At 36.0% G+C, this 24,780-nt stretch overlaps 1 protein-coding gene across 2 annotated transcripts in view; it reads left to right on the top strand.

Annotated features, from left to right (window-relative positions):
• Window positions 1-342: 342 nt before the first annotated feature.
• Window positions 343-24,780, top strand: part of LOC149532225 (uncharacterized) — a 208,205-nt gene continuing 183,767 nt past the window's right edge. For both annotated transcript variants that reach the window (XM_089808523.1, XM_089808524.1), the window contains exons 1-2: window positions 343-506; window positions 14,903-14,997. In XM_089808523.1, coding sequence (XP_089664649.1) covers window positions 398-506; window positions 14,903-14,997 — 204 coding nt within the window. In that variant the 5' untranslated portion in view covers window positions 343-397. The remainder of the gene's footprint in view (window positions 507-14,902; window positions 14,998-24,780) is intronic.

Genomic DNA, 24,780 nt, shown 5'->3' with positions numbered 1-24,780 from the left:
TTTAATGGTCCTCCTCCACTTAATGGTTTCATGTCAGTCGAGTTTCAATTCAAGAATACATTTTATTCACAGTAAACACACGTTCAGCCAGGAAATGCATTCAAAATTTAGACAATATGATACCAGTTAGCTTTCCACGTTTTCAGAGTTACACCGGTGAATCCAATCCCTATCCCCGCTGACTTTCAGGTGAATAAATAAATATAATATAATCATCTCAACAGACCAGTAGATGATAACCGATTCGAGTACGTCTTTTCAGTAAACAAAATAGTCACATCAGAATTATTTATTATTCCGATGTCAACTGCGAATAAATTAAACATGGCAAACGCCTATGTCATAGCCGCGGTCAGATTTTATCCTACAGCAGAGAACGGAGTTTCAGCCCTGGGACATGAACAGAGACAAGGTATGGCAGATAATGGCGGTTTTAGCCCTTGGTCAACTGGTCTCGCTCTGCATGACTGGGGCCAGCTTCGCTTCTTCTGCCCTAGCGGATCTTGGTAAGTTAAGTTTTTTATTTAATAATTTTATCCAACCACTTAAATCTTTGCGTTTGTTAAGCCTGAAATCTCAATCTACGTTCTTTACTGATTACTGTTTTATTAGTTTGACTGTATCGTAGGCAAATAACTAAATTAATCGAGGTATGTGACGTTGAAGATTTGCACTATTGACGCAATAGATTTCTTCCCCTCACTCTGGACACTTGGATTTTAGTTCGCATCTCGTGGGAGGAAAAAGCTCAATAAAGTTACATTGAATTGGTTTACCCCATCCTCGGCTAGGCAACTGGATTGCAACTAAATGGCAATTTAAAGCTCCACACAACTACATCCTGATATATTCTAGGATATTTACCTGTTGTGATATTGCTATCAGGTTTTAACTGTGTTGGTAAACAGATTTGTCACTGTGATAGTTACTTCTGAAACTAACCCAGTGACAACTGTGCCAATAGTTGGAGAGATTGAAACCGATCATTATTAGATTACAATCTGCCTCTGCATTTGAGAGGGGCAGCTCTCTCATAAGATAAATTTTTGATTTTTCAAATAAAGACGATTACAACTTAAAATATAGAAAGGAAACTATTGATGGTGAATGCACCACACGACTTCAATGTTTCCATAAAATGGATATAGACTGCTAATGAAAACAAACAAGAACTACACTTGAGAGCTATCATCAACACAATGCTAATTCATTAATTTGTGAATATTTACACCATACCATGAAAATATTCATATTGATGAATCAACACTTCAACAATTCAGATTCAGTAGAAAAAATAATGCAAAATGTACTTTCTTTTATTTCTTAGCACCAAGAGCGTAAGAAATGACTGATTACAAGGACAACAATTGTACACACTTTCCAAAAATTGCCTTATTATCAAAACATAAGTGTTCCCAGTCTCCAAGTCCAAAAAGTCCCCTATTACATTGAGAATCGTGAATTTATAATCTATTCAGGGATAACTACCTTCTCGGGTTCGTAACTACTCAAAAAGTTAGGATTTGAACAGTGGGGATGCATTTCACAATCAATTCCAACCTTTTATGAAGTTCAAACACAACATCCTAACTTTGGTTACAATAAGTGACACATGTCACTTTCCACCATAGCACACATGTTCTTCAACAATTTTGGATTCTTTTGACAATTTGCAATCTTACCGATTCCACTGACCTAGGGCTTTCATCACTTCCATATATATTCCTCATCGCGAAGCATCAAATTGTGCATATGAGATTAAACTTTACACCTGCCTGCTGCATTCGCTAGAGGTTCTTAAAAACTTAATACTATTCAGCTCCATCTATATTCATCTGCTTATCATTTCACCACTTGAAGATTTGAAAGTTCCATAAGAGTTGTGCCATGAGTTTCCTTTTCCAGCATCTTGGGTGTCAAGATGGATATCGACATAATATTAATTACTCAACCTCATAGATTTCATCTACACATTGGTTGGAAGTAGGCATGCATTACCTTTGCATATTCTCTAGAGACTTCAAACTCCCTCATTAAATGCTTTGAAGCTTTCATTTGCACGATGAAACAATGACGAACATATGTTTGGAAGGGAAGAGCATTGTGTGAAATAGATCACGTAAAATGTTCTTCTTATAGTGTTTGTATTCAAAGATTCTTTTTCTGTGTGGGATTTGCTGCAGACAATAGCCGGTTCTTTGGATTGCTCTTTCAATCAAACATATTCAAACTGTGAGCTGGAAAATGAGTTTTGAGATAATCACATGTGCTTTGAAGACTACCCAATGTTTGTAATGAAATAGTCCTTGGCGGCGGACTGGAGAGTAAGACGGGTCATGATCCCATGTTAACGACCACTGATGTGAGCATTATCTTCTTAAAAATTATGACGCCACGGGTGAGAGATGTATTGGAACATTATGTCAAACAGTTCTCGTGCATATCATTCTTGCTACTTCAACATTTGACGGAAATTCTTAACTATTTAGAACATCGTTCCAATGTGGATCACTATCTGATGCAACATAATGCTGCAGGCTATATTTTGCTGATCGGAATTTGCAATCATTGTGCATTGGTTGCAGCACCTCCTTTACAAGAATTTTCTCAAACACATAACATGCCACCTAGATGCTTCTATATTTCACATTCATATCATATGGTGAGTTCAAAATGCAATTTAATCCTGACTATTCCTCCATGTGTCTCCAAATCATGTGTCATGGCTAGTAAACAGATACACGTTGGGTGGTTACATGCAAAGCTGTGGCGTTTTAGATGTCTTTGAGTCATTGTGTTACCGCGCTCCAACACAATTGTCTACTGTAGGAGTTTAAAGGCGTCAATAATCTGTCATCTTTTAACAACCTCGGCATACTTCTCTGGCACTTTGACAGTCATATTACATCCATCGTTGGTAGCACCCACTATTATTTATTTTTCACTGCTCTCGGTTGATTACTGGCAAAGTCTTCCCCCATCATTATGCCTGTCTATGTTTCCATTGGTCAAGTTAAATGTGAAGCTCTACTGCCAATCAGCTCAAGTACCTTAATTATCACATGATTTATTTGTGTGCATAACTTCCACTAATCTCCATGTGTGCCGGTTGGAGGAGTAACAGGCATTTGATCAAGCAATTTATGTACTTGACGCCGCTTCCATTGCTGCATGCTTATAACCAAACTCATAAATTGAAGGGTGGGAAATGGTTAATGGTTTCTTGTTGTCATCACACATCGAATTGTAGTCTCATCAACACCATTCTCTCAAATGGGTCCCAAATCTTGTGAATGTTACTGCTCATACTTGCATATCTAATTGTTTGATCACCAAATAGCTACTGCAGACCCCTTGAGCTCCAACACCGGTTGCACAATATAATGAAGGACATCTGACGATGGCATTTTGTCATATAATTATCCTACAAGCTGGGCGGGATCCCTTCCTTATGGCTCGAACATGGTATCACCATTCTTGAAAAATTTGCATCTTAGCATCGGTTTCCAGTTAACTATGGAGTGTGATTAATGAAACAACTACTCCATTATACGTTTAGCCAAATACATGGCATTGGCATGATCATTTTGAACTCGGAGGAATATAGTTGAGAGCATTGCTTGCATACAAAAATATGAGTAGAAAGAACATAGGAAGCATAAAACACGATCTCAATCATTTTCTGTTCACGTCCGGACTTAGAATTCAGCACGGGTTCCATGAAGAGAATTGGTGCCTTTCAGAAGAAATTTGGAGCTTGTTGGAGAAAATGTGGTGCTGGATCTTCTTCCTATATTCCATTTGGAGACTACACCATGTTCGACGATATACTTGGGTATCAGAATTTCATGCTTGTACTGTGCTTTATCAGCAACATAAGCTTTCTTCCACATTATCAAACTGGGATCGCCAAACCTGTTTCCTTGAATTCAGTGGAAACATATCTTTCCCATATCTCTTCCAGCTCTTCTATTACCTCTCATTACCAATAGGTGGTTACTTAAAAGTTGGAGTTCTTGTTCAATAGTTTTAGTTAGGATTAGGGTAAAAAGTTTTAGTACGGGGAGAGAGAAAGTTTTAGTACATAGTGAGAGGTAAGTTAGAGTACGTGGAGAGAGAAAAGAGCTTTAGTATGTAGTGAGAGGAATCCAAAGCTGAACTTCTTTCTAAAAGTTTTAGTACGTGGAAGGAGGTAGTACGTAGAGAAAGATAGATTTGGTACGGGGAGAGAGGTAGTACGTGGAGAGAGGATTTTTGAATAGTGGGGAATTAAACTCTCTCTCTCTCTCTCTCTCTCTCTCTCTCTCTCTCTCTCCATCTTTCAATCTCTGAAATTAATTTAACGAACTCTCCCACTAAAATATCCGGGTAACAAACTGTGTAGTTTTTTGAATCAAACTCATTGACCCATGTTGAATCCTGATAGCAATATTAAAATTTGACTTCCTGTATATCAATGTTTACTTGTGGCAATCTCAAATTATTGACCCCCATGTACACTCTGTTGACAATTTGATTCTAACTAATATGTTCTCTTTTTGTTTAATGATAATAATTTAACTTGGCTAACACTAATGTTCTGAAGTGATGCAAATAAATGACGTGCTGAATTCTGTAGATTTGTTTCAAGTAATTTGGACTCAATGGACACCATCTGTACACAAGATATTTGCCCCACCTCAGGGGGTTGGTTAACAATATATAGTAATTTCCATGAACTGTTTTGTAAAGTGGAATTATAATTTATTCAAGTTTACCGAATATCTTGTACACTTACAATCTAGTTTGGACCGATTTGCCTTTTTTTTATTTTGTTATTACTTTTTTGTTGTCTCTATTATTTAAAAAAATTAAGGAATGCTTGGCTAACGTCCCTCTAATTCATATATTTCATTTATTTAAACTTAATTACAGATACGGATTACTTTTCTTGAAAACGAGTGGAACTAGACCTTGAAATATTTTCTTTAGGACTAAATCACTTTCTGAAAGGTAGAAATCTATAAATTAGCTATAGGTCAACAAGTCTTTACAGATCTTTTACCAGAGTAATACAGAAATGGTTCAAACTTCAAATAGGACTTGAAAATGTTACATTGACTTTTTTGGTCCTTGTGAACTGATAATTCTCAAAGTTTATTGCAGGTAAAATCCTATAATATAGTTTATACTTAATTAGTTATATGGTTTTGACTGGCTGTGTTAATTGCTTTGCAATATTTCATGCAGTTGCTTCTGAGGAAAAGTTATATGCAACGGTCTGTATCACTAGGGGGCTTTCTTTGAAACAATTAATATAATTTCTCCATGTATCATGTTTTCCTGAGAGATCCTGTGTTATTTCTTTTTAGTTCCAGAAACCGTAAAACAACCAACAAAATGTTAAACATGGAAATTCAAAAATCCAATTTCATTTATTGTTGATGATTGATTGGTAACTTCAGTTTGATAAATTCATGAGATTAAACTGAAGATATATATATCTCTGTGTGTGTGTGTGTGTGATATTATTATATATAGTTAAATAATCAGTTGTTATATTAATTAAGTTAAAATTAACTAATAATAATGAACAGACATGTCCCCTTCAAGGGACATGTACCTCCATGTCTCATTCACAAAACAAAAGAGAGATTGCTGCCCTTGGAAAACATAAACCAAAGAGGCAATGTTAATACATTTGCAGCGATCTTGATAAATCAACATGGTATCAGAGAAGGTTCTTTTACCAGCCTGTAGATTTTGTTGAGTGATAAATGTGAACAGCCTTGAGTTAATAATCAATGGATAAATTTAAGTGTTAAAATATTTTCAAATAAACCAGATCAAATTAAATAATAGATATTATTGAAGTGCTGCAATGAATAAAATGGGGAGGCAAAAAAGATCACTGATTAAAGACCTAGGCTAGGGGGGATATCACAGCCTTCCCTCGTTGGGATTGCTAGTCCTCTAGCAATCGCAAATTGGGATGCTATTAGCTATATTGTCTATTTACCTTCCCAAGTAGCATAGATATTATTGAAGTGCTGCAATGAATAAAATGGGGAGGCAAAAAAGATCACTGATTCAAGACCTAGGCTAGGGGGGATATCACAGCCTTCCCTCGTTGGGATTGCTAGTCCTCTAGCAATCGCAAATTGGGATGCTATTAGCTATATTGTCTATTTACCTTGCCAAGTAGCATCCTCAATCAGTGGATCCTTCAATTTTATTAGATATTAGCGAACCACCTTGTTTCTTAACTTTCTTTCCACCTAATCAGAAATACCTTCAAGTACTAATACTTTTTCCTTGTCCTCATCCAGGGTTGGCTGCTCTAGAGATGCAATTGTATGCTGACCCAATTCTTCAAGAAATAAACGTGCAGAACATTATGAATCTCACTTCCATTAGAAAGTTTTAGCTCATATGCAACTTTGCCAATCATTCTAAGAATTTTGCCCATAAAAACAAGGCTTCAACTTTTCCACCCCACTACTATTCGATAATGATTGTATATGTAGTTGTAGGCGCAAGAAAACCAAGTCCCCAACTTGAAATGCTTTCTCAACTCTATGTCCGTTTGCATACATCTTTTGTTGATTCTGCACATGCTGAATGTTATCTTTTAGTGTCCTAAGAGTATCTTGATAATCTAAATTGTCTCCTTTGCACAAGGGACCTTACTATCATCAAATGGAAAGTTTACAAATGATAAAGTATCATACCCATACAAGGCCCTGAATGGAGATATGCCAATTAACATATTAAAGGTGGTATTGTAACAATATTTACCTAGGTGAAGCCATCTAATTTAAGTAGGCTGCTGTCTTAAAACATTATTCCTGAGAAACCCTCAATCTACTTATTGACAATTTTTGTCTGTCCATTCATTTCAGGGTGACATCTGGTGCTTGGTGTCAATTTTGTGCCCACCAATCGGAACAATTTTTGCTAAAACACATTGACAAACTTCTTGTCCCGATCACTGACTATGGCCTTAGGAAGTCTTGCAACTCGAACACCTTGCTGAAAGATAAATTTGCAACCTGAGGTGTTGAATAATCCATATCAATGGCAAAAAAAGTGCATAATTAGCTTTTTTGTCCACAACTACAAAAATGTAATCCTTCCTTGAACTCATGGAAGACTTGTAATGAAATCCATGGATATTTTTATTTATGTATAGGCAGTGGCTGAAGAAGGCCTGCTGGGTAGGTATGTTTTGACTTGTTCTACGGACAAGTCAGACATTCTATAACATGCTACAATACATTGTCCTTAGGACCCTTCTAGGAGAATCTCTCATGCACCTAACAGTATGTATGAAGAAACTTGGGTGACCTACTAGAGGGGTATTATGTGATGCCCTCATAATCTTGTCTTTCAATTTAGATCCTGGTACAAGATAGATTTTAAAAAAACATAAAAATTACATGATCTACCACAAAATACTTGTGATCCTTCACCCATCTGTCAACTAAATTACAATAAAACATATTTTTAGAATACTCGGCCAATAATTGAAATTTCCAATCAACTGAAATCTTAGTAAGAGAGTGGGGGGCGGATTTGGTGGAAAGAATGAGTCTCTTTGGTTATAGTATCCTCCATTTCTATTTGCTAGGGTTAAATCTCTTGTGCAACATCCTCATCAATATTGTCATCTTGGTCATCCCGATTCTCACCATCAGAATGGACCTCAATCAAGTGTACCTTGTGTCCAACACAATGATGACCTGGTTCCCACGGTTCATTGCAAGAAAAGCATAATTTTTTCCTTTGCAGTTCATTTCTTGATTCCTGCTCTGTTTTGGAATGTATGTTCTTTTGCTGATTAAAACTTATGTTCTTTTACTGATTATAACCTTTCTTATTAGACTTCCATGAGCTGAAATCTTTCTTCTGTGGCTGGAAAGAGGGTGTGACTCCTATGTTAGGGGCTAACCCAATAGCATCAGGTAGTGAACTAGGCCTATGAGCCTTAACCAAACCCTTTAACTTGTCACTTCAGCCTTTAACAAAGAGCATCAAGACCTTTTTCAGTGGCATTTTAGGAACCATTATGGAATTTGTTAAGAACTCATTGATATGTCTCCCCATATCCTACCTACTTAAGTTGGGCCAATCCCCTAAAATAGACTTCTATAGCTTTTCGGTCAAAGCAAGCAATCAGCCTTTTAACAAATTCTTCGTAGGAATGAATCTTGACACAATCCTGGAAGACAAGACCACGATGCCACTAGTCATATGCTACTCCCTCTAGGTGCATGGAAGCAATGTGTATTGCCTTTTCCTCTTTCATAGGTTTGAGTGCCAAAAATATGTCTAGCTTATGACCCCATGATCTTGCTGATATCTCTTCCGGTTTCATTGAAGGTTGGTACAGTAATTTTGTTCAAAGTATCCTTATACTTCGTAGGCTAATTGTCCTGCCTAAATTGCCCTCTAGGCTTCTTGTCTTGCCTTTCCAGACGACTTCTAGCCTTGTCTTTATGCTGGTTCATGAATTGATTCAAGTTCATTAGCTGTCTTACATCAGCTGAAAGTTGCATGTATTCATTTTGAGCCACCATAATATCATCTGTGATGTGTGTCTCTTCGTCCTCTTCCTCTGTAATGGGTTCTCTTTCAATTTAACAAGGCCGTCTTCACAACATTAGAAGATGCTTTCTCATGGTTCCCATGTTTAGCTTCACTTTGCTATGTTGACTACTAGACCTTGATCTTGTACAATCAATTGTCGATTGTCCCATAGCTGTGATTATTCTATCCTGGAATTGTTGTAGCATTTGTTGCTACTATTGGGCAAAGATTGTCAGAACATAGTTGAGTTGATTATTCATATCTCAAGGTGGGCTTCAACTCTTCTTTCTCCCATCACAATTTCAACAACATGGTTGCTCTTCTCCTACTTGCTGTCTAGACTGACTTCTTGTGTTATACCTAAGTGGCTCAAACCCCTAGAGAGCATAGAGCCACCATAATGACATGCATTTGATTAGGAATTAAAAATAATCATGTCTTCTAATATTTAATTGATATAACCCAGCCAACTGGCAGGATTTGGGATTCTGCTACCACTGAAATATCCTATCCTCGATTTGCATGGAAACTTATGCAAAGTTCAATTGTTTTTTTTGAAATGAATTAAATCTCAACAAAACTGGTTATCTGTTATAGATTACCAAAAGAAACAAACTGAAATATCAGAACATTGATTGGCATTAGAACTATTTTCCCTTTGAAACTTGTTGGCTAAAAGTTTTGTAACTGTAACTGCAACTTCTGAAGCTTTATGGAGTTGTAACTTTAGGCAATGTCAAGTGAGATTCTTATCTCCTCTCAGCAATAGGAGGCTCCCTTCTTACTGAAGGTGGCTCTGACAAGGACTTAATTGGAAGTTATAAAAAGGGTGGTTCTCATAATCTATTCCTTCTTTTTCATGAATTATTTTACAAACAACTTCTGAACTTAAACAGATGGTACTTGTTGCTATGATAATATTGATAGCCTTTGAGCTGACATAAGAACAACACAAAGGATACCAGTCTACTTTTGACTGTTTAGAACAGTTACAAAAACCCAAGTCTTCCACACTTATTCCGAATAATGATAAAACAACTTAAGTAAACAATAAAGCTCAAAGTCTTTTACCAAATACTAAGTTCTAAGAAAGTACTTGAAACTGAAGCACAGTCTTTCAGCCTTAACTATTCAAAGCCACTATAAACTATTTCAACTTTCCCTTTTGTAGCACAAAGTTTTCAAAAATTCAAACCAAACACTCAAAGATTATGAAAGCAAACTACATAGTGATTTAAAGATTGATTAACTCATGCAACATAAGAATTCATATATTACTCTCAAGCCTCACAAGACAAAGTTTGGGAAAACTTGCTCTTTATTATTCACTTAGAAATTATCACTATATGATAAAATTATCATGAGTATTGGTCTCTGAGAATATGAATGATATTCACCAAATTCTCAGATAAGGTTTGACATCATGAGTATTGGTTTTCCAGAATATCAATGATATTCACCAAATACTTTGAGTAATGGCCTTCCAGAACATTGAGATGCAAGATATTCCCCAAGTATTGTGAGTAATGGCCTCTAGAACATCAAGTTGCATGATATTCACCAAGTACTTTGTGTAATGGCCTTCTAGAACATCACTTTGCATAACATTCACCATGTACTAAAAAAAATGTTTATAAGGTATGTGTTTACTGTATGGGGTAAATAGTTTAATGCATACAGACAATAGACAAGAACATGTAATCAACAATACTCCTTTTATTATTTGCATATATGCCGAAGAGATTACATAGTGCTTCCAATGATGATTACAATCATGATCCAAAGTCCATTCCAGACGGTGTACATATACCATTCCGAAGGGGTGACTCAACCGTCACGCGTCCTTTCGGATGCTAATCTACCCGTCGGCTATTTTATAATTTTATTGGCAACATGCTAATCTATCTATCGGCTATTTTATAACTTTACCGACAACATCATCCCCCCCAAAAAGAAAAGTCGTCTCCGGATGACAATTACAAAATATCCACCCATGCTGCTTTCTTTGCTTCCAACTCCTGGGTACACGGAGCCAAGTGTCGCTGTACTGCCTTCAACTGGATGATCAACTCCCCTCGAGCTCTCTATGTATCCACCAAGACAGCTTCACGTCTAATACCTACTCCGAGTGTCTCAAAGTGTATCACCCCTCTTGAAAGGCTTGCTCTATTGTTCCCTTCACCTCTGGTATATAGACACTCCATGTCTGCAGTAGCTCTAGGTCTCATCAACTGATCATACTTACCACGACTAATAACTGAAGTGACCGGGGGTTTAGGGGGCAACACCCCCAGTAGGGTCGAGGGGCAGCGCCCTCGCGGGGTCCTAGGGCAGCGCCCTAGGCGCACTCCTTGTCGCGATACAGGGCGGGGTCGAGGGGTAGCGCCCTCGCTACCAAGAGCAAATTAGCACTTTCAAACCCACACAAAAGTCCATGGAACACACCATTTTTGTGATTTTCTTCCAATCCCACACTCTTTCTGGCAACTGCTTATGTTTCACTACTTGTTTCGGTCCTCGACAACGGCGCCAAATGTTTACCGTATGGGGTAAATAGTTTAATGCATACAGACAATAGAGAAGAACATGTAACACAATAGTACTCCTTTTATTATTTGCATATATGCCGAAGAGATTGCATAGTGCTTCCAATGATGATTACAACCATGATCCAAAGTCCATTCCGGACAGTGTACATATACCATTCTGAAGGGGTGACTCAACTGTCACGCGTCCTTTCGGATGCTAATCTATCTGTCGGCTATTTTATAACTTTACCGACAACATGCTAATCTACCTATCGGCTATTTTATAACTTTACCGATAACAGTATGTGCACACGCATTCTCATAATACTTAACATATAAACATCGACCATGCAAAGTATAATCTATCATGATTTGCATAGACATCGTAATATATCCATCGTAATAGACAATTAAGTTATTCTAAGATCGTCATCTTTCAATAACTTTTGCAAATACAAGTGACATCATTTGGAAGTCGTCACTTCCTCATGATGTACACAGGGAGTAGGCCTATTAAAATCACATAGTCACAAGGTATATTCATGAATCACAATCCTCTTGATTGCTACAATTTATTGATCAGTCCATCTCAACATGGTTTACTCCCTCTAAATCAATATGACCAAGATCACCAAATGATTGAACCATATCCTCTATTTGTTCCTTCGGACGAATGTGTTAAGACCCCTTTGAACATCAAACTTCTATGCTTCTTGCCTTTAACAAAGTGTCAAAATCTCTCTAAATTTGATATCTATCATTTTCCTACAATAACAATCTCAAAGGAAAAGATCAAGGCATAGAGCTCTTATAGTACACATAAAAGTACAAAATAAATAAATAAGGATAATTTTCAAGATATAATAATAAAAAGATACTTATCTCTCTCCTTATTGATTGCATGTATGTTATGTGTCTTCCCTATTCATAACCTTTAATATTCTATAATTCCCAATCTCCATTCAAATCTCGTTATATACCATGATTAAATAATTCGATGTAATGCTGGCTCCCCTAATTTTATCGATCGTTGCTATTTCCCATCTTCTATAACCCACTCATTCACCTTCGTCGACATCCCTCATTTCACCTTTGTGTCCCCACATGATGTTTGTGTTGGTGCCAAGTGGGTAATTCTTGTCTGCCCCTACTTCTTGAATATCCCTTCGCTAATGTCTTAACGTTGGAATCTATGTTTTGCGAGTGAATTAGTTCTTTCTCCATTTTTAAAATAAGAATAGGAAGATTGATATTAGATTTAGAGGGAGTCTGACACTTCATCAGAGGCAACATTGGATGAGGAGCTCAAAAAATTGATATTCCGAGATAGTCTGGAAACTCTTGTGTGACAGCATGATTTTGATCGGTGTACTCCTTGTTTACATCATGAGGAAGTGATGACTTCCAATTGAAAGGTGACGATGTTTCAATAACTTAATCTTATATTATGATGGACATCTTATAATGTCTAGGCAGATCATGCAGATTATAACTCATATGGTGGATTAAGCTCCTTAAACGGACCATGGCCTTCTATTGCGATGGACATCTTATGATGTCTAAGCAAATCATGATAGATGATAACTTGCATGGTGGATTAAGTTCCTTAAACAGACCATGGCCTTCTATTGTGATGGACATCTTATGATGTCTAAGCAGATCATGATTGTTGATAACTTCCATAATGGATTAAGTTCCTTAAACATACCATGAATGTTTCTTTGGTAAGTATTATTGTGGATACATTATCTATGGACATTTTTGGAGTACTTTGTGAATATCATGTCACTTGATATTTTGAGGCCATTACTCAAGGTACTTGGTGAATATCATGGGACTTGATATTTTGAGTCCATTACTCCTTATATCACGAGATGATATCTAAATTGTGAGTATCTTTTGATCAAAGATATTCTTGATCATACCAATTTGTTATTACATTGAGGTAATGTCTAACCATGTGTTTATCCTCTCTAGCTAAGAGAGAATATTGATGTTGCAGCTTTAGTCAGATTGAATTGATCTAGAGACGATCACTATGTGTGTGTGTGTTGTTGATTGTTTTTAATGGAAATTAACTTACAATAACCAATATTGATTAACATAGAGACACGACTCTTCTTCTATATATAAACATTCAGATCTGCACTTGGAAAACACATATCGTACAGGCAGTGCCAATACATATGCAGTGATCCTCCAGACTCAACAAACCTCTTCTTTTTCTCTTGCCTTTGGATTCAGGCAATTATTAATATTTACTCATATTTGATTGAACCACCACCATGGCTAAGGAAAGATAATAGCGTAAGTTGGCCCCATTGTACATAAAGAACAATTAAAATATAGATACTCAAACTTTAGCTCTTTGGCTAATTATTTTTAAAAACCTCCATGTCCCTTTATTATTAAATGTTTATTGGATATCCTATGAGTGACAGAAAAAGATCAGGCTAATATTTAATTCATTTGCTAAGTCACGGCTTGGACTAGAAGGGACATTCTAGCCTTTGGCCTGAATATTCTGTCTTTGGTACATCCAGTGCATATGATTCAATGTCATGGAATTTGTCATCAACTGTTTAATCAGTGCCGGATTAACAAAATTGACTTCACATGCCAACATAAGGGACATGCCAAAGTAATACATAAGAGTGTCTCTTTGTGCAATAACTAATTAAGCAGTAAGGTAACAGTACCTGAAGGTAATCCGAATTTGAGAAATGTAGACTGTGAGGCATGCAATGCCAACCTAAATCTGGTTGAGACTTTAATTTTTCTTTTTTTTTAACACTTCATTATCTGTTTTAAGGATTTTATCTAAAATGTATGTGATCTTAATAACTAATTAATATTTTGTTTCTTTTGGAGTGCCAGTTCCATCATAAGCAATACCTGACAAGAAAAGAAAAATTGTTAAGGTCACAAGGTGCTAAGACAAGTGGTTTAATTTCTGATTAGAGTTATTTAACATGAAAGAAAATATTAACAGATTTCTCTTGAAACAAAAATGAAAACTATTCAATATTTGATATTTTTGTTATCTCTATGCAATGATTTGAAAGGAACTCTACCCATTCTAAAATATTAGTAAGTATACCTTTAACAATTGGCCAACATTTAGTTTATGGTGAGCCTTGGAGAAAAAATGTTAGAGCTTACTGATTGAATCTAGAAATTATCGAAGTGAAGCAGTGGCTACTTCACCTTGGATTTCTCTATAATCTGATCTATAATGTTTCTGCACATATGCTGTTATGTTGAAATCAGTTTTAAGTAATTGTGCTTCATTTTACTAAGATGGACACTTTAATGAGTGTTCCGAGAGGAGAGATTCTTGTATATTAAGTTTGATAACTTTTTGACACCTTTCTACATTTAGTTTTAACTCTAATCACCAACATGTACTATTGAGTGTCAATTCAGCACTTCTTTGAACAAATTTTCCTTTTGTTTTTGTTTGAAACAAAATCCGAGAACACTGGTTGGCTATAATTTTTTTGATGAGAACACTCACTGAAATTTTGTCCTGATATATTTTAGGCTGGCAAGCCCTTTTGCTTCTTATTTTGATGCCCATGGGCCAATTGTCTCATTCATGGTTTCCACTTAAAAGTTATTGCTTCCAATATGTTTTGCTTATAAGCTCTATTGGATCCTGAGTTTGAATCCTAAGTTTCATATGAGATAATGAAAAACAATTGGTCACTTAGAAAAAACTTGGCAAATCAATCTAGGATACTCCCCTTCCATGTAAAATTCTATGTTTCGTTTATTTTAATCTGAACTGAATTTTTCTCATGCAGGGGTTGATGCACCTGTTACTCAGTCTTTAGTGCTATACATTTTTCTTGCTCTGATCTATGGCTGCATACTCCTATATCGTGGTCAAAGGTTACAGGTGATATTGACTCACTCATCTGTCCTTGCAAATTTAATATTTTTGTGAAAATTAACTGCGGACCTTATAATTTAAAATCTGTCGGCTAGCTTGCCCAAGTGCTTGACTAGTTTTAGCTTGTGTTTGCCCATTGGTAGTTACTAGTCAAAGTTGAAGCTGCATAACTCCACACTCAACATATTGCAAGATTCAATGGGTCTACGATTCAGGCTTCCAATTTCCCCGAGGAGCTGAATTTGCAGTTATCTAGATTACATGTGTCTTTCGAATCAATTCATAAAATTATTTTTGGTAATTCTATAAACTTAGTTTAAAGTTCACTGTCCAGCCATCAAAATTATATTTATTTATCTGCACTCTATTCTGCTTGTGAACTAGTCTTACTAATCAGTGCCAAAAATCACTTTTGTGTTTGATGCTATCCGTTTCAAGATTAAGTGTGTCCAATTTTTTCTGCAATTGAATTATGTGCGACATTTTTCTAAGCACCTGTAGTGGTTACTCAAAAAAACATTTGTGCTTCTATATGCTAGTCCCATTTGCTTCCTTTGTCAGCTAGTTGTGCATAATTGTAAAGAGCCATGCTGACTCTAGCCTCAAAATTCAATTTTGCTTGTTTGACATTTTGTCAAACAGTTGGCATACAAAGTCAACTTCTGATTTTTGTGTGTATGCAACAGTGTTTTTTTTTTTTCCAAATATAATAAATGCATACACTTGAATGAAGAAACTAATAACACTGTTCACAAACTATAATTTGGAATTGAACAATAACCAGTATTGACAAGGTTCACACTTATATGCATTAAATTAATTATTAAGAGAACCTGGATCATTGGTATGTCCTCTCTTACGTTGTTTTTTTCTCCTTTTACTGCTTTAATGAGCCTGATTTTCCTCTGTTCCTCAGGATCCACTGGTAATGCTTCCCCTGCTGCTTGGAATTCTTCATCTCCTTCCTCTTCTGGTTCTTCACTACTCACATCTCTGACTTCAGTATCTCGTCTTTGGTTTGACTCCAACGCTTCAAACCTAGCCAAGACTGCATTATAAGAGTTGCAATTTGGCATTATTTTCATTCAACTCTTGCATCTCTCTAGCAGTACCCACACCTTTAGGGGCATCTTGGATCACCTTCACTTATCCTTCAACCTCTACTCTTTACAACAGATCTACTCCCTTGCTCTGATACCAATATGATATAGAGCATTCACCACTCAAACCCCTACAAGGACATCCTGACCCAACTTGACAACAAGGTTCCTTCCCCTTTCCAAATTCATTAACATCTTTCCTTATAAGGTTCTCTAAACCTTCAAGACTCTAATTGGCTCCACACGTGCCTATTGCCTTCACAAGACACCTCTGACCCATAACTCATAAATCAACACAATCTTTTTAAAGACTGATCACAAGATTCCCTTGTCAACTCCATACCATGATGACTACCCTATTCATACCAATAGATCCCCTTCCATATATTCAGATCCCTGACTCTAAGATTATTTCCCAAAGACCCTCTGATTACTTGTGTCAAAACACCAAACTGTTTTGTGACAATTGTACAGACTTTAGAATGACTGTCCTAAGCCTTTTAACATACATTCTCTATTAGCCTTCTGACAACTTGCCCTATCCAATGAACTCACAACTCTTGTCTTCAATGGAGCACCAATTCTGAAAGATCCCTGATGGATCTCTTCTGCTGATCTGCTGTAATAATATATTTTTAAATCTATTTTCCTGTTTATTTATGTTTTCTTGCAGAACTAGACAGAAGTGCAGAAAGGTTTGTTTGTTTTGATGGTTTTTTAACATAGAAAGGAATAGGGAATAACAAACATGAAAGAAGACTGAAATAAATAAGGTATTCAGTAAAAATCAGAATCATTGCAAACTGTACTAGGCAGATTTGTTTGAATTATAGAGCCAAGCAATAAATTCAATGCATTTCCCAAAGCTCACTACAAATTTGATGTCAAACTGGAAGGTGAAGATTGTTCTCGAATCCAACATACATTTGGAGGTGAATACAAGCAATACTCTATAGTCTATACACCATGTGATGTATTTGCTGCAAATGGCATCCCACAGGCTGCAATGAACCACGTCCCAATTGGAAAGATGATATGCCATGCTGAAACCTCAATGAGAATTGATGCCTCTGTCCTTAATCACCACGCACAATGCCTAAGAGAATCGGTGCCAAAGATTGCTGAGGGCTACGTCCTAGCCAATCATTAACCTGGGGTTTGCATCCCAGACTCGAAATCGCCCATGCAGAGCAAATTCATAAACAAGTTGTCAAATATGCAAATGATATGATATGATAGATTTTAAATGACATCCACGAGACTAAAGTAGTCTATGGGACCCATGTAGTCACCCTCCCGAGTCAGGAGTGGAACTAGTCAGTTGCAAAGTTTTGGTTAACTTGTTTCTCTTTCTCTGAAGTTTGATAATCAAATCCCTGTTCTCTTCACTTGATCTTCCTTGAATAAATAGTTGAAGTCCTTGTTCTGCAGTATTTTTGTACAACTAGACCTGATGTCATTGTAAGCCAGGCACTCTTTGACAAAGTGCTGCTCTGTCTCAACTGTTCCCATATTACAGAATAAACATGTTCTGTCTGCCCACTCTTCTTTTGGAACTTGCCATCTACTAGTTTCACATCGCAGCTGATGTGAACTAGTTCTAAGTTGTGCCATCAACATTTTTGCTTTCCAGTTAATAGGTGCTCTTATATAGGCCTTTTCATCATGACTAGAAGTGGGATTAAATTCTTTAATGTAATAAGATTTTTTCCGCCCTATGTGTCTTGTCCATAGAATATTCTGAAATTTTTCATTGACAAACTTCTTTATTTCTTTAATGTTATTCGGGCAAGTGGATGTTGATATCCCATTTTTGCATCCATTTGTCATTTTGCTTCATCCATGTGCTTTTCCGCCTCACAAGTTTTTCCTCTATGACCAACTTGGGCCAACGATGTGTTTCCAGACCTTGGGTTTTCTTTAAATAGCTTAGCATCCGGACCAATGCGACGGCTTCTAATGGAAAGGAACCCACCTCCGCCAAAAGGATCTCATACGGAACTATGGTCTTGACTTTAAGATTGCATGTGAGGAAGTGTTTTTGAATTCTTTCCACTTGCTGCCATTTCTGTTCGGACATACTACCTCCCCACACTTCACATTCGTATAGAATAACCAGAGTGACCAGCAAACCAAAAAGAGTTTTCATGGTCGTCTAGTCCCATAATTCTGCGTTCCTGCACTTGTTTTGTAAAGAGTATAACGCCTCCCAGCCCCCTTGGATCCTTTTTGATCTGCAAGTATCCCAATTGAGTTTGTTATGAAAATTGATGCCCAAGTATTTGTACTCTTCCACAATCTCAAGGGGCCTATTTTCAAACAGAAACTCATCTTGTATGCCCTTATTCTTCTTCAGCGAGAAGATCATAATTTTGGTTTTGCTAGTGTTAACTTGCATTCCTACTTCATGACAAAAAAATTCTAGTGCTTTTAAGTGCGCTTTCAAACCTTTAGCTGTTCTAGCAAGAATTATGAGATCATCTGCATATAAGAGCAATCTTATCACAAAGTGGGCCAGCTGCACCCCCTCACAATTGATCTTGTTTATCCACTCTTCTAACTTGTCAATATAGAGCCCGAATGATCAATGATCATAGAATGAAGCTTCTGTCTCCTTATAACCCCTCTCAATTGCAAATCGAACCCTAAGTGTCTCCAAGTGGCGTTGGGTAGTAAGAGTGTTATAATTTCTTATTTTAAAGTGGTCATGTTACTAGAAAATGACCTTTTTCCTCATAGTCAGAAATCTGTTCATTGAATTGCCCTGAGACCAAAGAGAAAGATTTAGAGAATTTCGAGACCTTTCCAATGAGCTATCACACCATAGGATGCGCATCCAGATGAGGCCAAAAACCCCTTATTACTCCAAAATGGCTAATAACTTAGCCTTATTTAATTATTAAACGCTAACTTATGAAATATTAAAAATATAACCCAAATAGCAACAAAATGCCCAACTGACATTACAAACCATAAAATCATCCTGTCACCTGTCTATGACTGAAGTCGGAAATCAAGGATCCACTGGCAGTCTCATCCCTAAAATCTAGGGATGCTCCTAAAATTTAGAAAACAAGCCCTATCCCTCTGAAACTGAACCCGAAGAGTAATCTCATGGAGACCCAACCTTGGGCAAGATCATACCTCCTAAAAGGTAGGAACTGCCTCCTAAAAGCAAGGAACGTCTCGCAATTGATCAATAACTGCAAGAACATCAAACCCCCAACACTGAATAACCATACTGGGTCTCTATCCAACCTTGTCAACCTACAAGACCCCATAATGAGCTGATTCACATGTCTCTGCTAGACTGAGCTAAAAGAGGGGACATGACAAATTCCTATGTCAGACCAACTTTCTGATCCAATTTACCTTCATCGGACATATGCAAACCAAAGCCACACTTTTATTGTTATTGGAACAGTCACAAGTCTTATTGAGACAACCATTTTATGGGCTTACCTTCAGATCTACTACTTTCCATCCTCTTGGAAGTGTTAGGGAACCTTCCCCCCACACATGCTTAGACTCATATCTCCTTCACAACACCATGTACGATTAGAACATACCCATGATCAGACTCACTGGCCAATTGTTCAGTCTATAATAGTAAATTCATTCCTTTGCATATTGAATCCACGTGCAAAGCTCAACATGATCCTTTGCAAGTAATTGGAACATCTAATACATGTTATCTACATTCATATCCTGTAGTGCCTACCGTTAGTTTACTTTTCAGTTATTATTGCCGAACTCTTTTAGGCTAGCTTTATGATTATGCTTGATGACCAGTGACATTGTTTTCCAAATTGTTGGATATTATTTCATATTCAGTTGATATATATATATATATATATAGAATTACTTAGTTATTTCAGTTATCTTATGATTGTTCGATGGTGATATATATGTTCATGTAGTGACTTTCAGTTATTTAATAATGTTAGTTAGATGAATGATTTATATGCGTTTTCTATGGATACTGACCCTATACTTACATGTGTATGGTGTACATGTATGTTTACTTTATTTTTGACGTTTCTGATGTGTTTGAGGGAGTTGTAGTCACCTGCTAGTCGGGATCTACATGATGCACCATTTCATGCCATTGCCTGTTTAGTTTAGAATGTGTTTGTACATGCATGGATTTTATGTAGATTGTAGGTACTGAGTATCGACTTCCTTGAATTGCCAGGATGAGCGTACCCTATCGCAATATCTCAATGGTAAGAGAGGGGAGATAACTCTCGAGTCCAAATCCTAACCTTGAACCATTTATCCTAAAAAGTAGGGCAAGAATCTGAGTTGTCTACCTTTTGAATTCGTCAAATGACGTAAATTCGTGATTATAACCCTTGAGTTTGATCTAGTTTTTTGTACTTTATTATGGGTTATCTTTTTAGTCTTGTGGGTCTGTGATTATTTTCTGTTATAATTTAATTGAATTAAAATATTTTTTAATGATTAAATTCAATGAGAATTTTATAAAGAAAAATCAATATTTAATTATATTTAATTAATTGAGAAATTAATTAAATAAAAGAATTAAATTCTAATTTTGAAGTGTAATAATATTAATTTAATTTAATAATAATATGTTTAGGAGTTTATTTTTAAATAAATGCTAAATATTATTATTACTTAATAAATATTTCTATCAAAAACGCTTTGAAAATTAGATTAAAGTGAGAAAGCAAATTAATTTAATAAAGATATTTTAGATTGCAAAAAGTGTGCATGAATATTTAAAAATTAATAAAATATCAAAAGATATTGATCAATGAGTTCCCTCTCGTAATTGCACAATCAGAGCCCTGAATTTAGGGGAGAACTCTTTATCAGATAGGGGGAGTTCATTTTTCAAGGATTGGGTTTTGAAGGAGCAATTTTCGGGAAGAAGGGTTTCAGAAGAAAGAGGATTTCTCATTTGCTTTGTGCGTTTGCGTATTAGCATCAGTGTCAGGTAAAATCTTGTGCTTTATTCGCACAATGATTTTTGTTCTTTGAAATCTTGTCTTCTTCGTGTCTAATAAATCTGTTTTTAGAGTTTTATTTAAGATGAATCTTTCGTTGTAAATTTTATTGTTATTCGTATTGAATTTATCTGTATTCAAGAAATTGAGTTTTAGAACCCTCGTTCTCTAAATTTTAATCAGTTGGGTATATTAATCGGGAAGGGTTTTGAAAAGAAATTGAATTATAAAATGCAAAAATTGATTAGTTTATTGGATTTCTCTATCAGAGTATTTTTTTACAGTTTTATAAAAAAATAAAAAATAAAAAATTATTTTGGGGGCTGTGAATTTTGTTTTGTTTTAATAAAAAAAAAAATTAGTTGGGGGCGGGGCCACCAAACCCCCACTCCCCACCGCCCCCACCGTTGTCCTTGCCGACAGTAGAGGGACTGCTGTAGCAGTTCTGCTGCGATAGCAGCAGGTACTTCTCACACAGGACTTGTTGCGGCCGTAGCCAGGCCTGCTACTGCACGATGACTGCTTTTAGAATAGCAAGCTAGCGGGCCTTAAAACACGCACATTTTGTATTAAATTTTTTATATTATTTAAAATTTAAGTTAGTTAAAATTTAATTTATTTAAATTTAAATTTAATTAGAATTTGTTTATTATATATCTAATAAGTAATTTTATTTTAATTATTAAAATATTATTAGTTGTTAAGTATTTTATATGTTATTAGCAATTTAAGTTAATTAATTTAATTCTTAATTAATAAATTTGTTAATAGGACGTTAGAAGGTAATCAATTTATGAGATTCTTTTTATCTTTTAATATTGTTAAATAATTACTAGTTAATTTTTTATTAACTATTATTTTAAATTGATGATCCTTATAGAGACATCGGTTTTGTGAGTTAATGGTAATGATGCATTCATATTTAAATGTGAAAATGGGTTAAGTTGTAAGGGGAAAATAGTAAACTTTATCAAACCAAAAACGTACAAAGAAATGGAAACTTGAACCTTATTGTTAATTCGAACTATGTGTTTTCAAAATCAAACAAAACTATGAAACTACACTGTTGTATGCTTTCTTGTGTGATTGGGTTTGGGGTTGAATTAGAGTGTTGACCAGTTTAGGACGTCTACCAGAGGCTGGGAGTTATTGTTTTGATGATTACATATGATGACATGATTTGGTTTATGTATACTTTCTTGGATCAATCTTGTTAGGATGATCATACTAGTGATGTTTGTACTTTGACTAGTGATTTTAGTACTTGTCAGTTGCTTGTTTAAGAACTGGTGTATGGTATGTGGTCTTTTGAGATCGTTTTTCTTTACTGAGCTTAGGGTAGGTTATCTGTATGTAATGTTGAGAAGTGGCTTGTAATGGAGGCTGGAGCCCAAAAAGGCTGCTTGGGTAACCCATTGTAGGTTGTTTAAATAAGTGATAACATTACATTAAATGAGAGTAAAATGAATTAACAAAAGTCATTGTTTTTTCTCGTCCATGCCTCGAGTGCTAGTACAAACTAGGATAGGAGTAGAGAGGATGCTTGGTTATGACCTTGCTTCGTTCGTATGCCTTGTCAGTACAAAAGGATACTAGTGCCACATAGAGTCACTAGGGAGCTAGAGTCCAGTCACGCTGCCAGGGTAACCTTAGAGTTGACTCATGCAATGACACTTGCCCACTTACATAGTAGATATCCTACAAGTCATTGTTGCCTCTGGGTTTAGATGTCATTTATATCTTGGTACCTTTGAGTTACATTTCTTTTAGGTTTTCGTTGACTTAGATGTTGGATTTGACTTTTGAGTTTGTTATCCTGTTTGGGACTTGAGACTGTCTCCTTAGCGCGGCGGGAGAGGGCCTTTTTGGTTATCACGAGGTCGGGTCGTATTGCTATTTACTTTTACCATTGAGATCTGACAGTTCGATTGCCGTGGTTGGAGTTCCCTATTCTGTACCTCTTCCATTCTATTCTTGTGTAGTTTGATGGATGGTTATACTTGTTGTATTGTATTTGATTTCGTGGATCTTATGAGATGTTGTAATCTATTTTTATGATGTATATTCTTTCAGCCCTTCATACCCTGTGACCTGTACAGTGGATGAAGGTGCATTATGATTATTGTCAAGTGACATTCGAGATAACTGTATATTATTTAAATGGATTCATACTTGTATATTATTAATTGACGTGGATTATTATATATTAGACTTAGTGTTAATTAAAATTAAATGTGATTCATCGTCATGGGACCCTTAAGAGGTGTAACCTATTTATGTGTTGTTGATGTATGAGTTTGTGTTATTGCTTCCGCTATTCTATTACTGTTGTGTATGTTTTCTTTAAAAAAAATGTTTGTCAAACTTAGTAAAACTTAGGTTAACTTCTTTTGGGTTTCCTAGCGGGGCATTACATATCCCTCCATTGAGGGTTTATTAAATGTGAACATACAAGGTTTTCAAATTTTATTGAGCCACTGGTTACTCTAGGAGGGTTTGGGCCAGTTTTGATAAAATAATTTGATATCTTTTCATAGATAGACCCAAATGTCCTACCACCAGCACCGAAAGGAAGAGGATTCAATATTTTACAATCTTCAAAAAAAGCACAAGGCATTTCAATAAGATTTTACCGTAAGAAATGCATGTGATCAGACTAAATACTGGAAAAACCGTATATATTTTGCAGAGAACTTGTGTGTTTCATTGCAACTCTAAAAACTTAATCATTACAACACCTTGGCGAATTTACAAGTTATTTGTATCTATTTGCAATTGTTCCAACTGACCAACTCCTCTAACTACCTAAAAAAACTGATTAGACAGAAAGGTGTCAAGCAACTTGAAAGGTAGCTTGACAACTTCTGTGCAATTTTTCCACTTTTTGACAATTTGATCAATCTAATGATTCCAGGAGGTTACATTATATGCCTTTACATTGAACATGGCTTAAAATACCTCGTTCCACCTTTGGATTAACACTATTGACCTTTTGACCCTTTTTAGCAACTTATGACAACTTTCAGGACCTAGGACCTAATGACTCCATTATTGCACCTATTTGGCTCATGATGACCTTATTAGATCATTTGTGGTCTTTTTAGACCTTATTAACATAAAGATACAAATCTTGCATTCTTTGACCCTCTTGTAGGTTCTTGGTTCAATGTGGTGCTCTTGTACCAAGCATGACAAGGTTCATCTATGAGTAGATAATCACAAGGTACGCTATTGTAGTTCAGCTAACCAGCAACCAAGGGGGACATTTCGTAAACCATGTTATAAAGTTGCTCACCACTGAGCTCCAAATTTTACACTCACTCTCCAACCCTACTATTCGAGAGCGAAAAATCAAGCTGAGGCAACTAATAAAATATTGGTATCTATAATTTATAAATTATGTGGAGTTGAAGGGAAAGACTGGGAAGAAAAGCTACCAGGAGTGTTGTGGGACTACTGGACACCATACAAAATAACTACGAGTTATACAGCATTTTAATTAATCTTTGAACAACAAGCTATAGTACCTATTGAATTTATGGTGAAAAGTTTGGGAATAGCAATGGAGAACATGCTAGGAGATATGAAGAGCTGAAGGGAGAGGTTGTACGCTCTTAATATGTTGGACAAATGATGAACGATGGCACAATGGGAAACCAATATATAGCTCAACATCAGAGGAAGGTGTGACACGATAAACACCTTAGGAGGATGAG

Source organism: Cupressus sempervirens, chromosome 11, assembly GCF_028749045.1.
Source record: "Cupressus sempervirens isolate cs-2001-9-10 chromosome 11, ASM2874904v1, whole genome shotgun sequence".
Classification (NCBI taxonomy): Eukaryota; Viridiplantae; Streptophyta; class Pinopsida; order Cupressales; family Cupressaceae; genus Cupressus; species Cupressus sempervirens.
This window is presented reverse-complemented; position numbering and strand designations above follow the sequence as displayed.